The sequence below is a fragment of the Ornithorhynchus anatinus genome, chromosome 6 (assembly GCF_004115215.2).
Source record: "Ornithorhynchus anatinus isolate Pmale09 chromosome 6, mOrnAna1.pri.v4, whole genome shotgun sequence".
NCBI lineage: Eukaryota > Metazoa > Chordata > Mammalia > Monotremata > Ornithorhynchidae > Ornithorhynchus > Ornithorhynchus anatinus.
In genome coordinates this window covers 19,592,864-19,614,214 of record NC_041733.1, presented here as the reverse complement: position 1 = coordinate 19,614,214, position 21,351 = coordinate 19,592,864, and the positions used below count along the sequence as shown (strand labels likewise).

The 21,351-nt window shown below is 47.7% G+C and overlaps 1 protein-coding gene and 1 long non-coding RNA gene across 3 annotated transcripts; both read left to right on the top strand.

Moving 5' to 3' along the window:
• The first annotated feature begins 2,438 nt into the window (after positions 1-2,438).
• TMEM187 (transmembrane protein 187) lies at positions 2,439-13,835 on the top strand. Of its 2 annotated transcripts, none has more exons than XM_007669665.4 (2): positions 2,439-2,576; positions 12,741-13,835. In XM_007669665.4, the coding sequence occupies exon 2, from the start codon at positions 12,869-12,871 to the stop codon at positions 13,655-13,657; it is 789 nt and encodes a 262-aa protein (XP_007667855.1). In that variant the 5' UTR covers positions 2,439-2,576; positions 12,741-12,868; the 3' UTR covers positions 13,658-13,835. The 2 variants fall into 2 exon arrangements, with proteins under 2 accessions (XP_007667855.1, XP_028923271.1); XM_029067438.2 differs by lacking the exon at positions 2,439-2,576 and adding an exon at positions 2,790-2,866.
• An 883-nt stretch (positions 13,836-14,718) lies between these two features.
• LOC120638477 lies at positions 14,719-17,649 on the top strand. The gene is made up of 2 exons (XR_005660148.1): positions 14,719-14,755; positions 16,920-17,649. It is a non-coding gene; the product is annotated as an uncharacterized LOC120638477 (long non-coding RNA).
• The last annotated feature ends 3,702 nt before the right edge of the window (positions 17,650-21,351 follow it).

The following is a 21,351-nucleotide window of genomic DNA, read 5'->3' as shown; positions in this document are numbered from 1 at the left end:
GGCGGGCGGGCGGGCGGGCACCTCGGTGGCCCGGACACTCACAGAGCGGCGGCGGCGGCGGCCGGCTTCATGGAGGCCGCCATCTTACCCACCCCCTTCTTCAGACTCCTAACCCCGCGCCCCGAGCTCCACCCGACACCGCAGCCCGAGTCCTCGACGGACAGCCCGTCGGCCCCCGAGGGCTGGGCCCGAGGCCGGCCCGGCGCTCTCCCCCGCCTTCCCCCGGCCCGTTTACAGCTCGGGGCGGGCGGCCCTGGGAGCCGCCATCTTGTGCCGCCTCTCTCCCCCCCTCCCTCGACAGACCGGAAAATGGCGGAGCGTGGAGCCCCCGCTGTCCTCCCCCGACCGGGCCGAAACCCTCCCGCCCCCGGGTGGGCAGCGGACCGGCAGTTCCCCCTCGGCCTCGCCGCCCCACGGGGCCGGAGGGCCGTTGGCGCCGCGATCCCCGGCCCCCTTCCCGACGTTCAGGCCGCGGCCGCTGTGGGTGCCGCCATCTTGGGACCGTCCCGCTCCACACGGCTCGGCAGGGCCCGCTCGACGCTTCGGGGTCGACCCGGGCGGCGGGGCCCGGAGAGAGGCGGGCGGGACAGCTTGCCCTCCGTCCGGCCCTTCGCTCCCGCTGTACGGCAAGGGGGTCGGCGTGGGTAATCCTCCCGGCCGCTCAGGCCGCCGCTGCCGCCCTGGGAGCCGCCATCTTGGGACTAGCTCCTCCCTTCTCCCCTCCCAAGTCAGCCCCACGGCGCCGAGGCGGTGGCGGAGTCGCCGAGGTCCTCGTCCACTTCGCAGATCCTTCCCGCGCCGCCGTCCCCAACGGGCGCTGGAGCTAGACGCCGAAGGGATGGCCGTACGGCAAAGGGAGCGGTGGTGGCGGGGCGCTCATGCCTCCTCCCTGGGAGCCGCCATCTTGTGTGGAGAAGCAACAACTAAACATGGCGGCGGCGGCCGGGCACGGGGGCGGGGCTCGCGAACGTCATCTTTTCCACTGCCAGGATCTCTTAAAGGGCAACGGATCCCCCGCTCGCCGAGCGGCGCCATAGTTAGCCGGCGTCCTCCCACCCCCACCCCTCGCGGCTCTTTCCTTAAGAGTTATTGGGGCCCCGACTTGTGGGGGTTGCATGCCTCCTCCCTGGAAGCCGCCATTTTAGCTCCTCCTCCACTGTGGGTGTCAATAGTTGTCTGCATCAACACAAAACAAAAATGGCGGCAATAAAACTCCAGGAATTCCCGGATGAAGGTAGTTAGCTCTTATGAACCTCCCCCGCCCATTTAACGTCTCTCGCTGGGCCGCTGAGGATGACATTTAAAAGGCATCATGGCCTAGTTTGGTCCAAGGACGTGCAAGGGGTGGGGAGGGGCGACAAAGGGAGGCAACGGGGGAGTTTGGATTCACGCCTCCTCGCTGGGAGCCGCCATCTTCGCTCTTCAAAACAAATATGGCGGCGTCAGCGGCGGAAATCCCCGGATGAGAGTTGTCAAATTTTTGAAAAAATGGAGGCGGAGGAAATAGCGGCCTGAAGTCGGTCTGACAGAAAATAAACATGGCGACTCCTGTGGAAGTGCCCGGATGGGGAAGCCCTAACGGTAGTTAAGGGCTTCCTCTTCGGGAGCCTCCAGAGGCTCCGGGCGTGGAATGGCGACCGAAATTATCAGTGATGTATGAACAAACCTCAAGTGGAGATAGGGGAGAAAGTGATTTGACATGTTTAGAGCGGGAGAGGATGTTCCCCTCTTGGGAGCCGCCATTTTAACCCCGCTTTACACTGGGAGCCGTTGAGCCCGGCCAATCCCGGAAGGTAAAACTAACGGCTTTTAGCAGGATGAATCCTGTGGAATGCCTCCCTTTCGAACGGCAGCAGAGGGTCTCTAAAGGCAGGAGTGTTTTCTTCCCCTTGCCCGAGAACTGGATTAAAAACTGAGGAACTGACTGACTCCAAAGGAATCGCTTTTTGGTGTCGTACTTACGAGCAGTGTGTTATTTTAGCCCCACCCCTTTAGATGTCACGGTTTCCTTCGCCAACAAAGGAAGACGGGGGCGGAGCAGATACCCGGATAAAACTTATTGCGTTAGAAGATAGATGGCCGCTCCGGTCCATCTCTTCCCGCCCCCTCCCTTCCCTCATCCTCCGTAAACTATCGATTGGATCTGGAGCCCCCGGCTGTATGAGGAAGAGTTTCGTGCCATCGGCCGTACTTTGCTTCATTAAAGCAAAACGAAGGCTTTTGGATTCCCTGCTGTTTTCCTCGAGACGACAACCACTTTGATTTTCCATAAAACAAGTGAGGGGAGAACCCCTACTTCGCCCAAGTGATGTTTATGAACCCAAAATACCTATGAAATGGACTCCCGGGCCGCTGCGGGAAAGAAATCCTAGCGGGCCGCTTCTCATTAAGAACCCCTTTAAGGGTAGGCTGGGGGGGGGGGGGGCGCCATCTTGTCCAATTCCCTCCCCCAGAACAAAGATGGCTCCCTTAGCCCCGGATGTCGTCAACGAAATCGAGCCCGGATATGGCAATCAGCTTCCCCCTGGTGCCTGTCGCCTGGGGGTGAGATCGGTCGCAGAGTGCTCCGAAAAAAGGTGAGGCCGAAAGAGTCGCCATTTTATTCCCTGAATAAAATCTCCCCTCATTAGGCCTAGCTTTGCCACCCCATTTAACAGTCCTTCCAGGGGCTCCCTTCCGCCTTCCCCAATGCCACGCCCTTGTTCGCCTGCGGCCCCGTCCAATTTGCCGCGGGGATCTTTGAGGCCCCGCCCCTTCGGTCTTGATTGTGCGCATGCGCCCTTTCGGTTTTTTTCCACCCATCTCATCCCCCCGCCCTTCGATTTCCCTCAGAAACGGTGCCCGAAGTGCCCGGATGTTCATGACGGTTAGTTTCGGCGCCAAAATGAGGGCGTTTAGGCGAGAGGCGGTGATGTTTGAGGAGAAGGCGTTGTGCTAATCAAAGGGTCTCTAACGATAATAAAAATAATAATGTTGTTGATATTTGTTAAGCTTTACTCCGTGCCGAGGACTGTTCTAAGCGCCGGGGTAATCAGGTTATCCCACGGGAGGCTCCCCGTCGTCATCCCCATTTGACAGATGAGGGAACTGAGGCCCCCGAGAAGTCAAGTGACTGGCCCAAAGTCCCACAGCTGACAGGTGGTGGAGCCGAGATTAGAACCCACGACCTCTGACTCTTAAGCCCGGGCTCTTTGCACTGAGTCACACTGATCGAGTCCTGATTTCCTTTAAGTTTCAAGACGATGTGTTTTGAGATCGAGGAGAACTCTTAGAAGGGCAGGATGGGCCTGCCACAATCTGGGTGATGATATGCCTCTATTAATGAGCCAAGCAGCATGGCAGTGCCCGAAGTGGTATTGTACCAGATTAGGCCCATGATATCTTGAGGAAGTTGCTGAATTGTGCTTTCCCAGCACTTAGTACAGTGCCCTGCCCCCAGTAAGCGCTCAATAAATGTGAATGAAGTTATTCATTCATTCAACAGTATTTACTGCGCGCTTACTATGTGCAGAGCACTGGACTAAGCGCTTGGAATGTACAATTCGGCAACAGAGACCATCCCTGCCTAATGACAGACTCACAGTCTAAACGGGGGATACGGGCAGCAAAGCAAAGCAAAATAATAATTTTGTTATTAAGCACAGAAGACTGTGAGACCCACGTGGGACATCCTGATTACCCTGTATCTACCCAAGCACAAGACAGTGAGCCCCACGTAATAATAATAATAATAATGTTGGTATTTGTTAAGCGCTTACTACGTGCCGAGCACTGTTCTAAGCGCTGGGGTAGACATAGGGGAATCAGGTTGTCCCACATGGGGCTCACAGTCTTAATCCCCATTTTACAGATGAGGGAACTGAGGCCCAGAGAAGTTAAGTGACTTGCCCACAGTCGCACAGCCGACAAGTGGCAGAGCTGGGATTCAAACTGTTTGTCCCACGTGGGACAAGCTAATTCCCTTGTGTCTACCGCAGCACTTAGAACAGTGCTCAGCACGTAGAAAGCACTTAAATACCAGCATTATAATAATAATAATTATTATCTGGTCGTAGATGGCAAGCGCCGACTGTACTAAGTTATGAAGCCTCTCCAAAGGGTGCAGGGGAAGGGAGGGATTTATATGCCCAATCGTTTCTTGGACATTGTCTTAATTATGCTGTCAAGGGAACAAGTAGGATGGTATGTAGAAGTGCTTGGCGGGGTTTGGAGGCAGGAGAAAATGATTGGCAGTGACATGCTGGTTAGGATCTGGTGTCTTTATGCATAATTTTACCCACTGGGATAGCTGCTGCTATCATCAGTCAGTCATATTTATTGAGTACTTACTGTGACCACAGCACTGTACTAAGTGCTTGGGAGAGTAATATAATAAGTGTGTAGCCAAGAAGGGTATCACTTCGCAGGTGCAAGTTTTCCAAAGAAAAGTGGCCTTATTATGGCCACTTATTAAATTACCCATGTGATGGCTCTGAAATGTCCCTCAGGATTGTGTCATGATTTTTGGGTGCAATTTTGAGAAACAATGTTACTCCTCCATCAGTGAGCCAGAAAATGATTCTCCTCACCTCCAGGAATGCCCAGCTTTCTACAATATATGTTCTCCTTGCACAATTTGGGTGTAACAGAATGGAAGCTTTGAGGATGTTTTTTCCACGTCTTGAGTCTATTCTGGTTTGTTTGTAATAGTTGTTAAGTGATGACTAAGTGCCAGGCACTCTACTGAGCGCTAGGGTAGATATAAAATAATCAAGTTGGACACAGTCCCTGTCCCACATTGGAATCAGCCTTAATCCCCATTTTACAGATGAGGGAACTGAGGCCCAGAGAAATGAAGTGACTTGCTCAAGGTCATATAGCAGACAAGAGGTGGAGCCGGGACTAGAACCCAGGTCCTTCTGACTCCCAGACCTTTGCTCTATTCACTAGGCCATAATGCTCGATTCACATGTTAGCACAAGTCGATTTTAAAAGGGAAGAACAGTTGTGCTCATGCAGTGGTATCAGATAAGTGTTATGTTAATGTTTCATTGCCTCAGCCTTAATCTTTTTTACCGTACTGAACCAAAAAGTTATTTGAGCTTGAGTTTTTGCAAGTTTACATTATTTAATATAATAAAGTAGTTAGTGCCAAGTATGTAAAACATTCCATTGGTAATGTAGTAATGGGCACAGTAATGAAGGAATCAGTATCAAAAATGAGAGTCATGGTGGCATCTTCAAACCTTTTACTTGCTGACCCATTAATTTCCATTGAATTCAGTGATTTCAGTGATAAAATCATCCCATAATACAGGGTTGTTCGAAATCTCCGCCCTCGTGTTATAAGTGGAATTTGTGACCACTTTCTGACAAGCAGTTGTTCAATCAGAATAGTAGTGTAAATTTTGAAAGCTGCTAGTGCCTTAAGACAGAAGCAGGGAATTACAGCCTGTTATTTACTGTAATTGGGGAACTTTATCAGGGTCCTGGCCCAATGGAATCAGAACATGGTGACAGACAGTGTGGCCTAGTGGAAAGAGCACAGGCCTGAGAGTCAGAGATCCTGTGTTCTAATCCCAGTTCCACCACTCTGTAAAATGGGGATTCAATGCTTCTTCTCGTTCCTACTTAGACTGTAAGCCCCATGTGGGAAAGGGACATTCAGAGCGCTTAAAATCCTATAAACACCCCCACACAATCAATCAATAAATAACCAGGACTGTAGCATCCAAGATAAAGTTAACATTTTTCTAAGCAATCAGGGCTGGGCTGCACCAGCCCTACTTGCCAGAGCTTTCCTGGCCAACACTGCTTCTGAACCCACACCCTGTAGAAGCAATTTTCTGTACCAGGCTACTACTCATGCAGTTCCCAGGCTAGTTCCTGAAGGGAGCCAAGCTCCAGTGCTTAATACACAGCCTGGCACCGGGTAAACACTTAACAAATGCCATAAATAAGGGTCTGTGTGGGAATGTCACCCTGACTGGCAACAGTGCCTTGGATTGTTACAATTCCCGGCACCTATCCTTTCCTGTCCCTGCTTAGGAGGTGTTTGTGGCCATATACCTCTCAGGCTCTGAAGGCATCAGATTGGGGAGGAAGAAAAGGAGACTGATAGTTTAATAGTGAGTTGGTTTCCCTCTAGCACTGATCTCAGTCAGCCGCCAATTGCCCTTTGAATCACCTCCACCTTGTAATTGGTTGGGAAATCCTAGCTAATTACAGCACTTGGAGCGATCCCACACACACACACACACACACACAATCCCTGTCTCTCCCCCTCTCTTTCCATCTCTCTCCCTCCCTCCCTCTCCCCCCCCCCCCAAAATGACTGTTAGCTCACTGTGGGCAGGGAAGTGTCTTCTGTGTCTTGTTTTATTGTACTCTCCCAAGTGCTTAGTACAATGTTCTAAACACAGTAAGCACTCTGTAAATACCAGTGACACACACACGTACCTATATATACACATATGTATGTATATATATATACATACATCCTCTGTTCCATACATGCAACCCTGGGGATGCGTCCTACACTACTTGGTAATGTAACCCAGCAAATTTAAAGATAGTAGGACACGTTTTCTCTTTCCTGCCCTATCAGGATAAGCAAAACATTCTTGAATAGGGAAGTTTGTTTATACACGGAAGGTGCTGCCTTTTTAGCAGTGGAGACTAACATTGGTTCCGCCTGTGGTGGAGAAATAGAAAAGCTCAGACCTTCTGAGCCTAGACACTGATGTTCTAGACACTTAAACCATTTTGAGTGTGGCATTCTTGTTAAGTGAATAAAGGGTTCATTTCTTGTTAAAAATGAGTGGAATTAAGTATTTAAACAAAATAGGCTAGGAAATACTTTATATTCCCTGGGAATTGATCATTACTTGAGTTTGAGAGGAAGACTAGCCCAGTAGAAAAAGCATAGGATGGAGTCAGGATTCCTGGGTTCTAATCTCAGCTTTAACCCTCAAGTGATGTGTGACCCTGGGTAAGTCACTTAATGTCTCTGAGCCTCAGTTTCCTCATCTGTAAAATGGGGATAAACTTGAATGGGGTTGAAATGAGTATCTGCCTGCTCTCTCCACTTCTTAGATTGTGAGTCCCGGCTAGGACAGGGATTGTTTCATCTGATTATATGTATCTATGCTAGCACTTAGCACAGAATGTTGTCACTTCGGAAGTATTTAATAAATATCATTAATAAAGAGAGAGGATGGAGTGCTCTCAAAGCCCCTGAAGAATTTCATCTTTCTAGGCACAGATTTGCAGGTGGGTGAGGCTCTCCCAAATGCACTCTTTCCTCTGTGGGGAGGTGGGAGGACTATGACAGAGAGAATCTCCCCAAAAACCCCAACCTCTACCTCAGTAACAAATCAAGCCTTTTCTGGGAAAATAAAATCTCCCCTGCCCTGCCCCACCCCAGGACTCAGAGAATCACTCCGCCCACACTTTCCACTCCCAGAAGCCTGCAGTAGAAATGCTTTTCTTCTAGAACCAGTTCCAGAATTGGGAAGGGGTAATGTTAAAGGCTTTCATATGAATATTTAGAAGTCCAAAAAGTCATAATTTAATGAAAAGAGCCATTGCCCCAGGAATCAGCAGATGGGGTTTAGTTAGGGAAGCAGCAGCATGGTTTAGTGGAAAGAGCATGGGCTTGGGAGTCAGAGGACATGGGTTCTAATCCCACTCTGCCACTTGTCTGCTGCGTGACCCTGGGCAAGCCACTTAACTTCTCTGTGACTCAGTTACCTTATCTGTAAAAATGGGGATTAAGACTTTGAGCCCCACGAGGGACAATCTGATTAACTTGTACTTACCCCAGTCCTTAGAACAGTGCTTGGCACATAGTAATAATGATGGTATTTGTTAAGCGCTTACTATGTGCCAAGCACTGATGTAAGCACCAGGATAGATAGAAGGTTATCAGTTTGTCCCACATGGGGCTCACAGTCTTCATCCCCATTTTACAGATGAGGGAACTGAGGCACAGAGAATGTTGGTATTTGTTAAGCGCTTACTATGTGCAGAGCACTGTTCTAAGCGCTGGGGTAGACACAGGGGAATCAGGTTGTCCCACGTGGGGCTCACAGTCTTAATCCCCATTTTACAGATGAGGGAACTGAGGCACAGAGAAGTTAAGTGACTTGCCCACAGTCACACAGCTGACAAGTGGCAGAGCTGGAAGTTAAGTGACTTGCCCAAAGTCACACAGCTGACATGTGGTAGAGCTGGGATTAGAACCCCTGTCTCCCAAGCCCAGGCTCCTTCCAATGAGCCACTCTGCCCAAAGACTAGTGCTCAAAGCTTAGAACAGTGCTTCACACATAGTAAGCGCTTAACAAATACCAACATTGTTATTATAGTAAGTGCTTAACAAATACCATAATTATTATTATTATTACTGAGTGTGTAGAAACAAGACAGTTACTGAACCTCTCTCTGTTTCTTCCCTCAACTATAAAAAAAATGTAGATATTGCCTGACCCCCACCCTCAACTGTCAACAACATCCTGGTCAAGTAGTAATAATTATTGTGAAGTACTTTGAACTTCAGGAAACAAAAATGCAGTACTATCTCCCTGGTGAGATTGTAAACAATTTGATGGCAGGGTCTGTGTTTCCTATTTACCAACCTTCTCCCCAGCACTCTGCACACCAGTGTTCGATCAATATGGGGGTTGAAGTGAATGATTCTTATTTTGTATGACAGTTGAGGGTACCCATTATTTAATCAAATCACTTATCTATGAGTCGGATATCCATTTTTAGGATGATCTAGTCCCCAAAAGCAACAGAAAAGTTGGTGGGAATACTACTTTGTGGACCTTTTCTTGCCTCAGTTTGGATCAGGGAGAGACCGAGAGAGCTAGGCAGTGCCACAGCTTGTTCTCTGTAGCCCTCTCATATCCCCCTTTATTTTATGGTAGTTGTTAAACACTTATTATATGCCAGGCACTATACTAAGCACCGGGCGGATACAAGCTAATCAGGTTAGACCCTGTCCCTCTCCCTTATGGGGCTCACAGTCTTAATCCCCATTTTACAGATGAGGTAAGTGAGGCACAGAGAAGTGAAGTGACTTGCCCAAGGTCAAAAACAGACAAGTGGCAGAGCCGACAAAGCTGCAGGTTTCCCCCAGCCTGGCTTTTGTCATGGCCTGCCTCATGTCTCACTGGGGCTTTCACTACAATTCCTGTAGCACTTGTCCTTTTGTCCCAGCTATTGCCATGTGACCAAGTTCTACACTACCTACTGTTTGGGGGCGGAAAAGGGGAAGGTGTGTGTGTATGAGAAAGGGAGAGAGGGAAAGAAAAAAAAGGAAGAAAGAAAAAGAAGAAGCTTTCACCTGTTGTGAACTTGCCTTTTAGCTTATTTGCTGGGGACTCAGCACTGGCCCTCTGCAGGCTTCAGTAAACCCTCATTCGTGGTCCAGATTCGTCCAGGACTTGTTCCCCCCTCCCCCCACATCAGATGGACCTTTCTCTTGCATTATTGCACAACCTTTCCCCTCCTTTAGGGCAAATAACAAACATTCACTTTTAAAGAGTATATAATTACAGCATGTGGCTCTGCTTTTGTCCCCTAACCTGACTTTCTGCCTATTTATCTACCCAAGTAGTCCTAATGATCCTCTGAAGCCACCGAACATTTCTTCTGTGCCCACAGGAAATGACTCACAGAATCCCATTCCCCAGCCCAAATCAATAGGTTGGCCACTTTCCTGGAACTTGTAGCCAAAAAAGGAGGTCTTAAGTTACCAATTCCATTGCCCAGTGATAGGACTCGGAACTTATTTTTTTTTGCCTAAAAGGGAAACAAACAAAAGAATCTTTAGTGTAGCATGTTTGAGCATCCCCCCACCTCCCACCCCCCTCCAGTCTTGAGGTATTTGCATTTGAAAATTGAGTGGGAAAGAGGGAGGCGGAAGGCAGGGCATCCTAAGGTGGCAGCCTCTGGTCTTAATCAGTGGTATTTATTGAGCACTTACTATGTGCAGAGCACTATACTAAGCACTTTGGAGAAGCAGCGTGGCTCAGTGGAAAGAGCACGGGCTTTGGAGTCAGGGCTCATGAGTTCGAATCCCAGCTCTGCCACTTGTTGGCTGTGTGACTGTGGGCAAGTCACTTAACTTCTCTGTGCCTCAGTTCCCTCATCTGTAAAATGGGGATTAAGACTGTGAGCCCCACGTGGGACAACCTGATTCCCCTGTGTCTACCCCAGCGCTTAGAACAGTGCTCGGCACATAGTAAGCGCTTAACAAATACCAACATTACAATTACACTTCTGGGACTTTTTCCCTTCTGTAGCCTCAGTGTTAAGGAGTACTTCAATTTTTGAACTCAGACCAGCCCTGTTCTCCACAAACCAAGAAATAACTTCAAACTAATTTTATTCTCTCTGACACACTGAAGAAACAGTGATTGCACTCTCTATTTCAATTTGGTTACTCGCTTTTAAACAAGAACTTTTGTGGGCAGGGAACCTGCCTACCAACTATGTTATATTGTCTCCCAAGCACTTAGGACAGTGATCTGCACACAGTAAATGCTCAAAAAAATAGCACTAATTGATTGAAGTACTGTTTTTGTTTCACTTTTAAGTAAACAGTCATCCAGTTTGCGTGAACAGACTGCATTTCCATATAGCTCCATAGTGGGAGTACATGAATCAGACATACAGTATTTTACGTACATTTTTAACCTTTCAGAAACTGTACCTGTGCCACAGAAAGACAAACTAACACAATTGGAAAGAACGTAGATGAGTTTGAAAGGCTGAGTGTGTGATTTTTTTAGATGGAGGAATGAGAATAGTGGTAATTGTTAAGTGCTTCCTATGTATCAAGCACTTCTCCAAGTACTGGGGAAAATACAAGATAATCAGGTTAGACACAGTACATTATTAACTTTGAGATTAAATAACCCCTGCATTAGGAGAAGCAAAAGCTACTTCATTTTTATTTTAAATTACAGAAATGCAGTTTTTATCATTTTGTCTACAGTGCTTTAATACCAGATAATGCTTCCTTCTTAGTTACATTGTGACTTGGGATCCTTCATTTTTTGTTCAAACCAGTCTTTTTCTTTTTGTAATACATAGGCATGAGGGAATCATTAGGGTGATTTTTATGTGTGTGCGCCTCAGTTTCCTGATCTGTAAAATGGCATTAAAATGCCCATTTTCTCCACTGTTTAGACCATGAGCCCAATAAGGGTCAGGAACTGTGTCTGACCTGATTTTGTTGTGTCTACTGCAGCACGCTGTACAGTGCTTGGCTCATAGTAAGCCCTTAACAAATAATAATAAGTGTAAGAATAGTAATAGTAATAATTATTATTACCACTGTCATCATCATCATCATCAGAGAAGCATCATGGTCTAATGGATAAAGTATGGGCCTGGGAGTTAGAAGGACCTGGGTTCTAATCCTGTCTCTGCCACTTGTCTGCTTTGTGATCTTGGGCAAGTCATTTCACTTCTCTGTGCCTCAGTTACCTCATCTGTAAAATGGGGATTGAGACTGTGAGCTCCCTGTGGAACAGTGACTGTGTCCAACCCAATTTGCTTGCATCCACCCTAGTGCTTAGAACAGTGCCTGGCACATAGTATTTGTTTTAACAAATACTACAGTTATTGTTATTATTGTAATCATCATCATCATTATATGAATTTTGAATTAGAAAAAGGGTCCAGGTTAAACAACAACAATCCATCCCAACTTCTGCCACCGGCTGGAGGGGAAACACTGAATTCCAGTCTTGGGTCAGAGAGCTTCTTTAGATTTGGAATACAGGCCAGGCTAAAAATCAATTCCGATATCCAGAACTAGCTGCATCTCTCCCTCTAAGTTCATCCTTCGCTGAAATGGGATGAATAGTCGGCCTCTTTTAATACTGTACTTAATTAGGTGGGAGGAGCTCAGCGATTTATCAGGAGACTGGAAGGGGAGCCATTCATTCATTCAGTCCTATTTATTGAGCTCTTACAGTGTGCAGAGCACTGCACTAAGCACTTGGGAGAGTGCAATATAACAATAGCCCAAGTGGGTCCCTACACTGCTATCCCTTTGACTGTTTTGCTGTAGCTTCTCTCCTTGTTGGTTGACCAGGGGCTTCCCCCCAAACCACTAACTTTTATTTCCCCCCCCCGACACACACACAAATTGTCCCAGAAGGGGACTGGGAAGAGAGAAAAGGAACCAAGACTCATGACAACCGCTTTTTTAAAAATTGGCACTGCTTAAGAGCTTACTATGTGTCACACTGGTTTAAACACAGGGATAAATATAAATCTGGTCGGGCACAGGTTGAACACCTGTGCAGGTAGTTGGACCTGGGCTTTCCTCAGTTGCTGCCAGAAATATCAGAACTAGACTTTCCACCTGGGCACCAGGAGACTGGAGACATTTTGAACCTCTCAATCCAGTGCCTGTCTGAGGAACGGGCCTGTTGATGAACCAAAGAGAAAGACTGGGTCTAGGAGTATGGAAAAGAAAACGTGTACTTTTTTCTTTTGATTTCAACCGATGGCATGCAATGATCCATCGGGAGGGGGTTATGGAGTCAGGGGTTATCGAGTCAACGAGACTCCTGTTCTGACTTGCTAAGTAAGTAGGCAGTGCATAAAAGGGGAGGAAGTTTGCCACCCGGAGCCAGCCAATCCCCGGGCTGTCTGTCTTTCAACCTTCCCCTCTTGGGGAAAGGTCAGCATGTCTGCTTCAGAGATTCTAAGGGTCAATCTTTTTGGACTTCCTGCAGGTTTCAGCCAGATCGGTAATGCGTTTCAGGAAGACTTTTTTTGCTTTGATTAAGGACTGACTGGGACGGCAACGTGTTTTTTGTTTTGTTTTTTCAACCTCCAACCAAAATTTCAGCCACCATCGGAAATGAGGCCGGAATTCGGACGGGCGGTGCTGCATGTAGGCGCAGCCTGCTGTTTGTGTGTCGCCACTGTCAGTGCTGGGGTTTTTGACGCTGTCTTCACCGAGGTGGGCTACGAGCATTATGCGGAAACCCCGGTAGCCGGCTTGCCTTCTTTCCTAGCCATGCCCTTCAATTCCCTCGTCAACATAGGCTACCTGCTGCTGGGTTGGTACTGGCTCCACAAAAACACCAAGGCCCCGGGAAACAAAGAGGAAGGACCAAGGGCGCGTTACCTGAAGGATGTCTTTGCCACCATGGCCCTGGCCTACGGTCCAGTCCAGTGGGTGCGGATCTGGACTCAAACGCACCGTTCCGCGATCTTGGACCAGTGGTTCACCTTGCCCATTTTTGCGTGGCCGATTGCTTGGTGCCGCTTCGTGGAGGAGGGCTGGAAGCCCCAGACTTTCTTCCTCATCGAATGTGTCTCGCTGTCTAGTTACTGCCTCGCCCTTTTGCACCGGCAGGGATTTGAGTTGGCCTTGGGATGTCACATCCTGCTAGCTGTGTGGCATGCTTGGCGGGCACAGCAGTGCCACGGAAATGCCTACTCTGCTTCGTCCATGACCCTGGCTGTGCTCTCCTGCCTGGGCTTTGTGGTCCTCAAGCTAGGTGACCATTGGCTCTCCCAGTGGCTTCTTTTTCGGCAGATGACCGGACACTTCTGGTCCAAAGTTTGTGATGTCTTGCAGTTCCATTTTGCCTTCCTGTTCCTGACCAACTTAAATAATTCCCCACAGAGAAAGAAGCTGTAAAAAGGGCAGCTGTGGCTTGAAGAACCTGCCTTTTGATGACAGACCACTCAGATTTCCCTTGCATCTTGTGGCCGTGTACCTCCACAATCATTAACATGGATAAACAATGAAGCAAACTAGCTGAGCTGAACTTGTCCTCTGAGAGCAAAGATAATAAAATACAAGTTTATACATAAAAGTGTATCTTCTCTCTTCCTCCAAAAGGCTTCATGGAGAAGGTGGGCCAGAGGAGAGCAGGGGATGGGAGGAAGAATGGGGGTTCCCCATCTTTCCTCTCTGTATGCTCCCTCTAAATTCTAAACTGCAGGCTCGTGGGAGTGGGGAGGAGGAGGGGCTGAAGGTGGAAATGAGGCTGGATAGAGGTAAGTGTAGTTTTAGAATTATTTTTTTTTTGCTTTTGGATCATTTAAATGTCCTTTTAATTGCCTTGAATGGAAATTCAAATGAGCCTGAAACATGCATTTCTAAAGAGAGATTCATTCAAAGACTTCCCTGAGCTGCCCTCATGCCCGAAGGCCAATAGGCACCCTGAAGGGAAGTTGAGGAGAGAGAGCTTAATGAGCCCACAAGATCCTCACTATTCCTTCCCCACCGGAGTACTGTGGTGTAGTTCAGAGTATTCTTTGGGGGGTTTATGAGGGGGAAGGAGTGGGTAGTGTGTTTGGTTGGTATTGTACTTTCCCAAGTGCTTAGTACAGTGCTCTTCTCATAGTAAGTGCTCAAGTAATACCATTGTTCGATAGCCTACCTCACCGACTGCTAGAGGAGGGGTGATATGGAAAACTTTTTGTACTTTTAAAAATAAAAGTACTAGAAAGGTCCCAAAATTAAGAAACAGGTGCACACTTTAGTAGTCTAAGAAAACTTCAGGATACCTGGGCTCTAACCCCGGCCCTGTCGATTGCTTGCTTTGAGATCTTGGGGAAGTCACTTAACTTTTCTAGACCTCAGTTCAGTTTTACAGTTCAGGCCCCATCTGTAAAATGGGGATTAAATACCTGTTTTCCCTCCGCCTTAGACTGTGAGCCCCACATGGGACAACAAACTGTGCCTGACCTGATTATCTTCTATCTACCATAGTCCAGTTTTTGAAACAAAGTAAGTACTTAACAAATACTGCTATTATTATATTATTAGTGCTTAACAAATACTGCCATTATGATGGTATTAGTGATTTAGAGATTTATGCTTGGGTTTTATAAGAATATATCACTGTCGTAACTGGTTTATTAAGTGCGTTATGAATGCCAAGATACTGACCCGAACCTTGAGAAAAAGCACTGCAGCCAGGAGTAGACAAGGTCACCGCCTGGCAGAAGTTTACAATGTAAGCAGCAGAGGGGGTTATCTCCCAGAGTTGAATTACAGAACCTTTGGGAATATTAATAGAAAAACTCTAAAGAATTAACCTCCAAAACAGCCTCAAAGCCTGCACGCCACAGACCTGACCAGTTGAATCCAAAATCCCCTTTAGCCCAGGAATCCAAAATTCTTCATTTTTTGCCACATAAAAGCTGCTTTGGCCCTCCATGCCCACCCAGCCAGAAGGGGGGAATGAATGTCAATCAGTAGTATTTATTGAGTGCTTACTATGTGCAAAGTCATCTAGACTGTCAGCTGTTGTGAGCAGGGAACGTGTCTGCCAACTCTGGTTTATTGTACTCTCTCAAGTGCTTAGTACAGTGCTCTGTACATAGTAAGTGCTCAGTAAATACCACTGATTTGCGGGCTGGGAACACATCTACCAACTCTAATATTGTACTCTCCCTAGCGCTCAGTACAATGGTCTGCACATAGTGAATGCTCAATAAATGCGACTGGTTGATTGGTGGTACTCCTCTGGCAAAATTGGATTGTAAGTCTAGTGGAATACACGCATTACTGGGGTATCTTATTGAGCTAATGACTCAAATGTTAAATAACCACGTGAGATGTTGCTTGTTTTGTTTTTTTTATAGTCCTATATATTAGACCATCATATGTTGTTTATATAACATTAGCCAAATCAAACCTTTGTGGCCCAGACACCCACACTTCTGTTTATTCTTTCTATCTCCTCGTAATTGTCAGTGCATCAATTTGTTGGCTTCTCTTGCCCTTCAGTCAGCAAGTTCCTCTAGCTCAGCGATCGAGCAGGTTGACGGTTGGGCTTTATTGGGTCCCCAAGCATATTTTACAGTGGCCATGGGCCCAGGCGTTCAATACAGTGTTGATAGGAGCAGAAGCTGCATCAGTGAGTGTGCACAGAGTGACACAGTCAGACTACATTGACATGCAGGAAGAAAGACAAATATGTCAGTGAGCCCAGACCTGCAGGAGAATATGGAAGATAGACATCCGGGAAACAGGAATGGGGGGGTTGGCAAAATTGAGTTTTGTGCCAAAGCGATATTTGCTGGTTAAAAAAAAATTGGGAGCCTCTCTTCTGGGGCTCTTTCTTTCTTTTCACAGGCTGCTTTCTTCTTGCCTTAGTTCCTGGGTGTTAGGGTAATAGTGCCTTAGCAACGGAGGCTGAGAGAGAAGGAAATGACTTGTCCAAGGTTAGAAATCAAGGATGAATCATGATCTGGGGAGGTCCCGCTCTCAATTCAAGTCTTTTCCTTCTTAAGAATTCTCTCTGACTGGAAAGAAATCATTTCAGAATGCTCCTGGAGAATGTAGGGTGCCCACTTCTAATGTGTGGGTAGAGTGCCAGGTGAAAGTGTGGGGGGCATGAGTCTGACCTCACGGGCATTTCTTACTCAAGAAGAGCTCTTCCCAGGGGGCCTTCCCTTTCCCAGGGGGGTGGTCTTCAGCTCATTTCCCTCCTCAAAGCCTTGCCTCTGCTCTGGTTAATATGCAGCCTTCATCTGCTACAGCTTCAGTCCAGCTCTCTATCCCCCCACCCCCCTCCAACTCCCCCGCTGACAATGGAAAGCAGTTTCCTTTCTCAAGCTCTTAGCCAAGGTTGCTACAGCAACCAGCATCCTACAGAACCCAAGCCACGCTCCTGAAAAATTTAAAGAAAAAGTTTACAGCTAATGTTAAGAAGGAATGTGGCGGTCGAATCCCACTGAGCGGAAACAAGCCGGGAGAAGAGCCTACGTTTACTCAGTACAGGGCAGCTGAGCTGATCTGAGTCGAACTGAGCTGCTCGCTTTCATAGGAAAGCCTAGTGTACTCAAGGATTTCCGAGCTGGGAGTAGTTTAGTCTAGGGCAGGGTCTATCCTGCTTCAGCCAATACAGAAGGATTTCTTTTCCAATCTTCTTCTCTCCCACCAGGCCCCCTCTGACTCTGACCCATCTGGAAGCGTTGTTACTTTTACAAGATTGCTGGAGAGAAGCCTGAGCAAAGACCACTCCACTTGCTGCTAGTGAGCCCGCTTGACCCAGCACAGGCGCTCAAGGGCCACTTTTTTTTTCCTCCAAGCCTTCACTGTAGCCCCCTCCCTTTGGAGCAGCAGGAAATATCATCATCTCCGGTCTCGAGTTGTCTGGCGCTCATTGAGGTTCAGTCAGCGGGCCTCCCGCCACGTGATGTGGAGTCAGCACTCGTTGCTTGGACTTGTTTCTCCAGCTCTCCTATCTCAGCCTTGCACAATGCACCGCCATGATCTCTTTGGGTTACACAAGCTCAGAAGTCAGAGGGGCCCGCAGTGACGATCATTTTTGAGACCACAAGCTGTGGGTTGTGTCATCACTCGGTTGGGGGACATGCAGAAAAATCAAGATGCTGCAGAAATCTTCTCCGGGGGCTCTGAGCCTGGAGGCCATAAACCAAACGGCGGCCTGGTTTCCGAAATGGACTTAGTGTTCGAGTCGGAAGGATCCGGAGTGGGGAGAAATCTGCCACTTATCGTTCTTAAGCTATCCTGGAGATGCATCTCTCACTAAGCATCCCTCCTAAATCCAAACTGAGTGAGTGGCCCAGCTTTTTTGGCATACCAGTTTGATCCAGGGACCCTAAGTCTGTCTGCTTCTTCACGCTTCTGATGAAAATTCTGGATTGGTCTATCTTCTCTCTCAGAGTCATTCATCATCATTAAGGTCCTCATTATACTAAAGGCAGAAACATCCATTGGTGTAGGCAGAGATCCTGGTGGACAATTTGTTTAGGCTTCCCTGGCTATACTCAGGGGGTGCTTCCTGAGAAAAGGCAGGGCAGAGTCAACCATTGTAAAGTTTTTTGGCAAGGGGAGATTAGCTTGAGACCCTCCAAGCCAAAACACAGCATAATTTCTTAAAAAAACAACACCCAACCCTCTCCCTCTCCCCCCCAAAAATATAAAACCCAGTGTTCACCCTGACTGTTCACTCAAAATGTTTCTGAGCTGTCCCAGTCGGAGGGGGCGATGAAAGGAGTTGAGCAGTGGCAGGGAAGGGGCCACAGTATAGTGTGAGGGAGAAATCTCTGCAGAATGGCCAGGGCTTACAATAGTTTGAATGCAGCCAGGGAGCTGGGGGGAAAGAGAAGTGGTAGTGGAAAAAAAGAGTCCCAACTAAGAGGTGGGAAACACCTCAAGGCCAGGAATCATGTCTACTCATTCTGTTGCATTCATTCATTCAATCATATATTGAGCACTTATTGTGTGCACATCACTGTACTAAACACTTGGAAGAGTACAATGCAACAATAAGCAGACATAAACAGACACATCCCCTGCCCACAGCGAGCTTACAGTCTACAGGGGTGAGACAGATATTAAGACAAATAAATAAATTACAGATATGTACATAAGTGTTGTGGGGCTGGGAGGGGAGAAGAACAAAGGGAAGAAGTCAGGATGATGCAGAAGGGAATGGGAGAAGAGGAAAGGGGGGCTTAGTCTGGAACGGCCTCGTGGAAGCCTAATTGGAGAGTATTGCACTCTTTGAAAAAGCTTAGTACAGTGCCCTGCACATAATAGATGTTCAATAAATACCAGCAACTGATTGAAATGAACACTAGAGCAGGAAGCCCACTGGAATCAACCAGTTGTATTTATTGAGCACTTAATGCAAGGCACTGTACTAAGTGCTTGGGAGAGTACAACACCACAATATAACATTCTCTGCCCACAACAAACTTACAGTCTAGAGGGGGAGGCAGACATTAATATAAATAAATTATGGATAAGTACATAAGTGCTGTTGGGCTGGGAGTGGTGGTGGTGAATAAAGGGAACAAGAGTGATGCAGAAGGGAGTGGGAAAAGAGGAAATGAAGGCTTCGTTAGGGAAGGCCTCTTGGAAGAGATGTGCCTGGCTATACTTCAGAGTAAGGCTCTGAAGGTGGGGAGAGTAATTTGTCTGTTGGATATGAAAAGGGAGGACGTTCCAGGCCAGAGGCAGGGTGAAGGTGAGAGGTCAGTGGCAAGATGGAGATCAAGGTACAGTGAGAAGATTGGCATTAGAAGAGTGAAGTGTGCAGGCTGGGTCGTAGTAGGAGAGTAGCAAGGTGAGGTAGGATGGGGCAAGGTGATGGAGTGCTTTAAAGCCGATGGTTAGGAGTTTCTATTTGATGCAGAGGTGGATGAGCAATCACTGGATGTTCTTGAGGAGTGGGGAAACATAGACTCAACATTTTTGTAGAAAAACGACCTGGGCAGCAGAGCAAAGTGGACTGGAGTGGCAAGAGAAAGGGGGCAGGGAGGTCAGCAAGGAGACTGATAGAGTAATTAAGGCAGGATCAGATAAATGCTTGGATTAACATGGTAGCAGTTTAGATGGAGAAGAAAGGATGGATTTTAGCGATGTTGTGAAGGTTGAACCGACAGGATTTAGTGATAGATTGAATGTGTGGGTTGGATGAGAGAGGGGAGTCGAGGATAACACCAAGGTTACAGGCTCGTGAGGCAGGAAGGATGGTGATGCTGTCTACGGTGTAGGGAAAGTTAGGGAGAGGACAGGTTTGGATGGGAAGATAAGGAGTTCTGTTTTGGACATGTTAACTGTGAGGTGATGGCAGCACATCCAAGTAGAAATGTCATGAAGGCAGGAGGAAATGGGAGACTGCAAAGAGGGAGAGAAATCAGGGAAAGAGTTATACATGTGAGAATCATATGCGTAGAAGTGATAGTTGAAGCCATGGGAGCAAATGAGTTCTCCTAGGGAGTGGGCGCAGATGGACAATAGAAGGGAACCCAGAACTAAACCTTGAGGGACACCCATAGTTAGGGGATGGGAAGTGCTCAGTGGAAAGAGCACGGGCTTTGGAGTCAGGGCTCATGAGTTCGAATCCCAGCTCTGCCACTTGTCGGCTGTGTGACTGTGGGCAAGTCACTTAACTTCTCTGTGCCTCAGTTCCCTCATCTGTGAAATGGGGATTAAGACTGTGAGCCCCACGTGGGACAACCTGATTCCCCTATGTCTACCCCAGCGCTTAGAACAGTGCTCGGCACATAGTAAGCGCTTAACAAATACCAACATTATTATTAAGTGGAGGAGCCCGCAAAAGAGACTCAGACAGTGGCCAGAGAGACGGGGAGGATGGTGCCAGTGAAGCCGAGGTTGGATAATGTTTTCCGGAGAAGGAGGTGGTTGACAGTGTCGAAGACAGCTGAGAGGTCGAGGAGGATTAGGGTGGAGTAGAGGCCATTTGATTTGGCAAGGAGATCATTCATGACATTTGAGAGGGTGGTTCCGGTCAACTGAAGGGGTTGGAAGCCAGATTGGAGGGGGTCGAGGAGAGAATTGGAGGAGAGGAACTTGAGACAGCGGGTGTAGATAACTCACTCAAAGAGTTTGGAGAGGAATGGTAGGAAGGAGATGGGGTGATAACTGGAGGGAGCCTTGGGGTCAAGGGAGGATTTTTTTAGGATGGGGGAGACATAAGCATGTTTGAAAGCAGTGGAGAAGAAGCCATTGGAAAATGAACAGCTGAATCGCCTCCTAGATTTTAAGCTTGATATGGGCAGGGGATGCGACTACTAATTCCATTGTACTCTCTCAAGGGTTTGCACATAGTAAGCGCTCAATAAATACCATTGATTTAATATTAGGAACAACAGGCCACTCAAAAGAAGTTCCGGGATCCCGTGGACAATTGGCCTTCAGGACTCCAGTTTGTACCTGATGCACTGTGAAGGAGTGGGATCAATATCATCTTTATGTTTCTGAATCTGTGCAGAAAGAAATGTAAATAACAAAGGGAGAGCTGTATGCTCCTTTGGTTTTGTAAATCAGTAATATTGATATTGGTATTTGTTAAGCACTTTCTGTGTGCCAAGCACTATAGTAAGTGCTGGGCATAGATACAGGTTCATCAGGTTCCCCGTGGGGCTCATAATCTAAGTAGGAGGGAGAGTCTTGGTGTGGGGATGATCTGGGTGCTCCTCATTGTGGGCATCTGCTGAAGTTTTGAGTGCCCCATGATGGGACTTGGAGAGGGAAGATGGGAAAGCTCACCTGAGCCTCTTGACCGGTTCCATGGGGCAGCCTCACACCTCAGAGCCACTTCCAAACCTTCCGGCTGCTTTCTGGCTACGTTATAAACGTTAGTAGGGACAAAGTTAATTTCAGGAGAGTGTGTGGGGCCAGTGAGGCGGGGCCAGGTGGGGTGAGCGGAAAGAGAACCCCGGCTCAATCCATTGATGGTCAGGGCGCCAAAGCCCAGATGTGCTCATGGAGTTAATTTTTGGCTTCCAAGCAACCGGAAGCGGCTCGAAAGCCACACTTTAGCCATCCCAGCTGAAAAAACCTAAAGATGTGAATGACTTTCAAAAGAGAGCCTGTGA

What these genes read in the sequence shown, in the direction of transcription:
- TMEM187 (XM_007669665.4), top strand. Translation starts at nt 12,869, where the DNA reads ATGAGGCCGGAATTCGGACGGGCGGTGCTGCATGTAGGCGCAGCCTGC.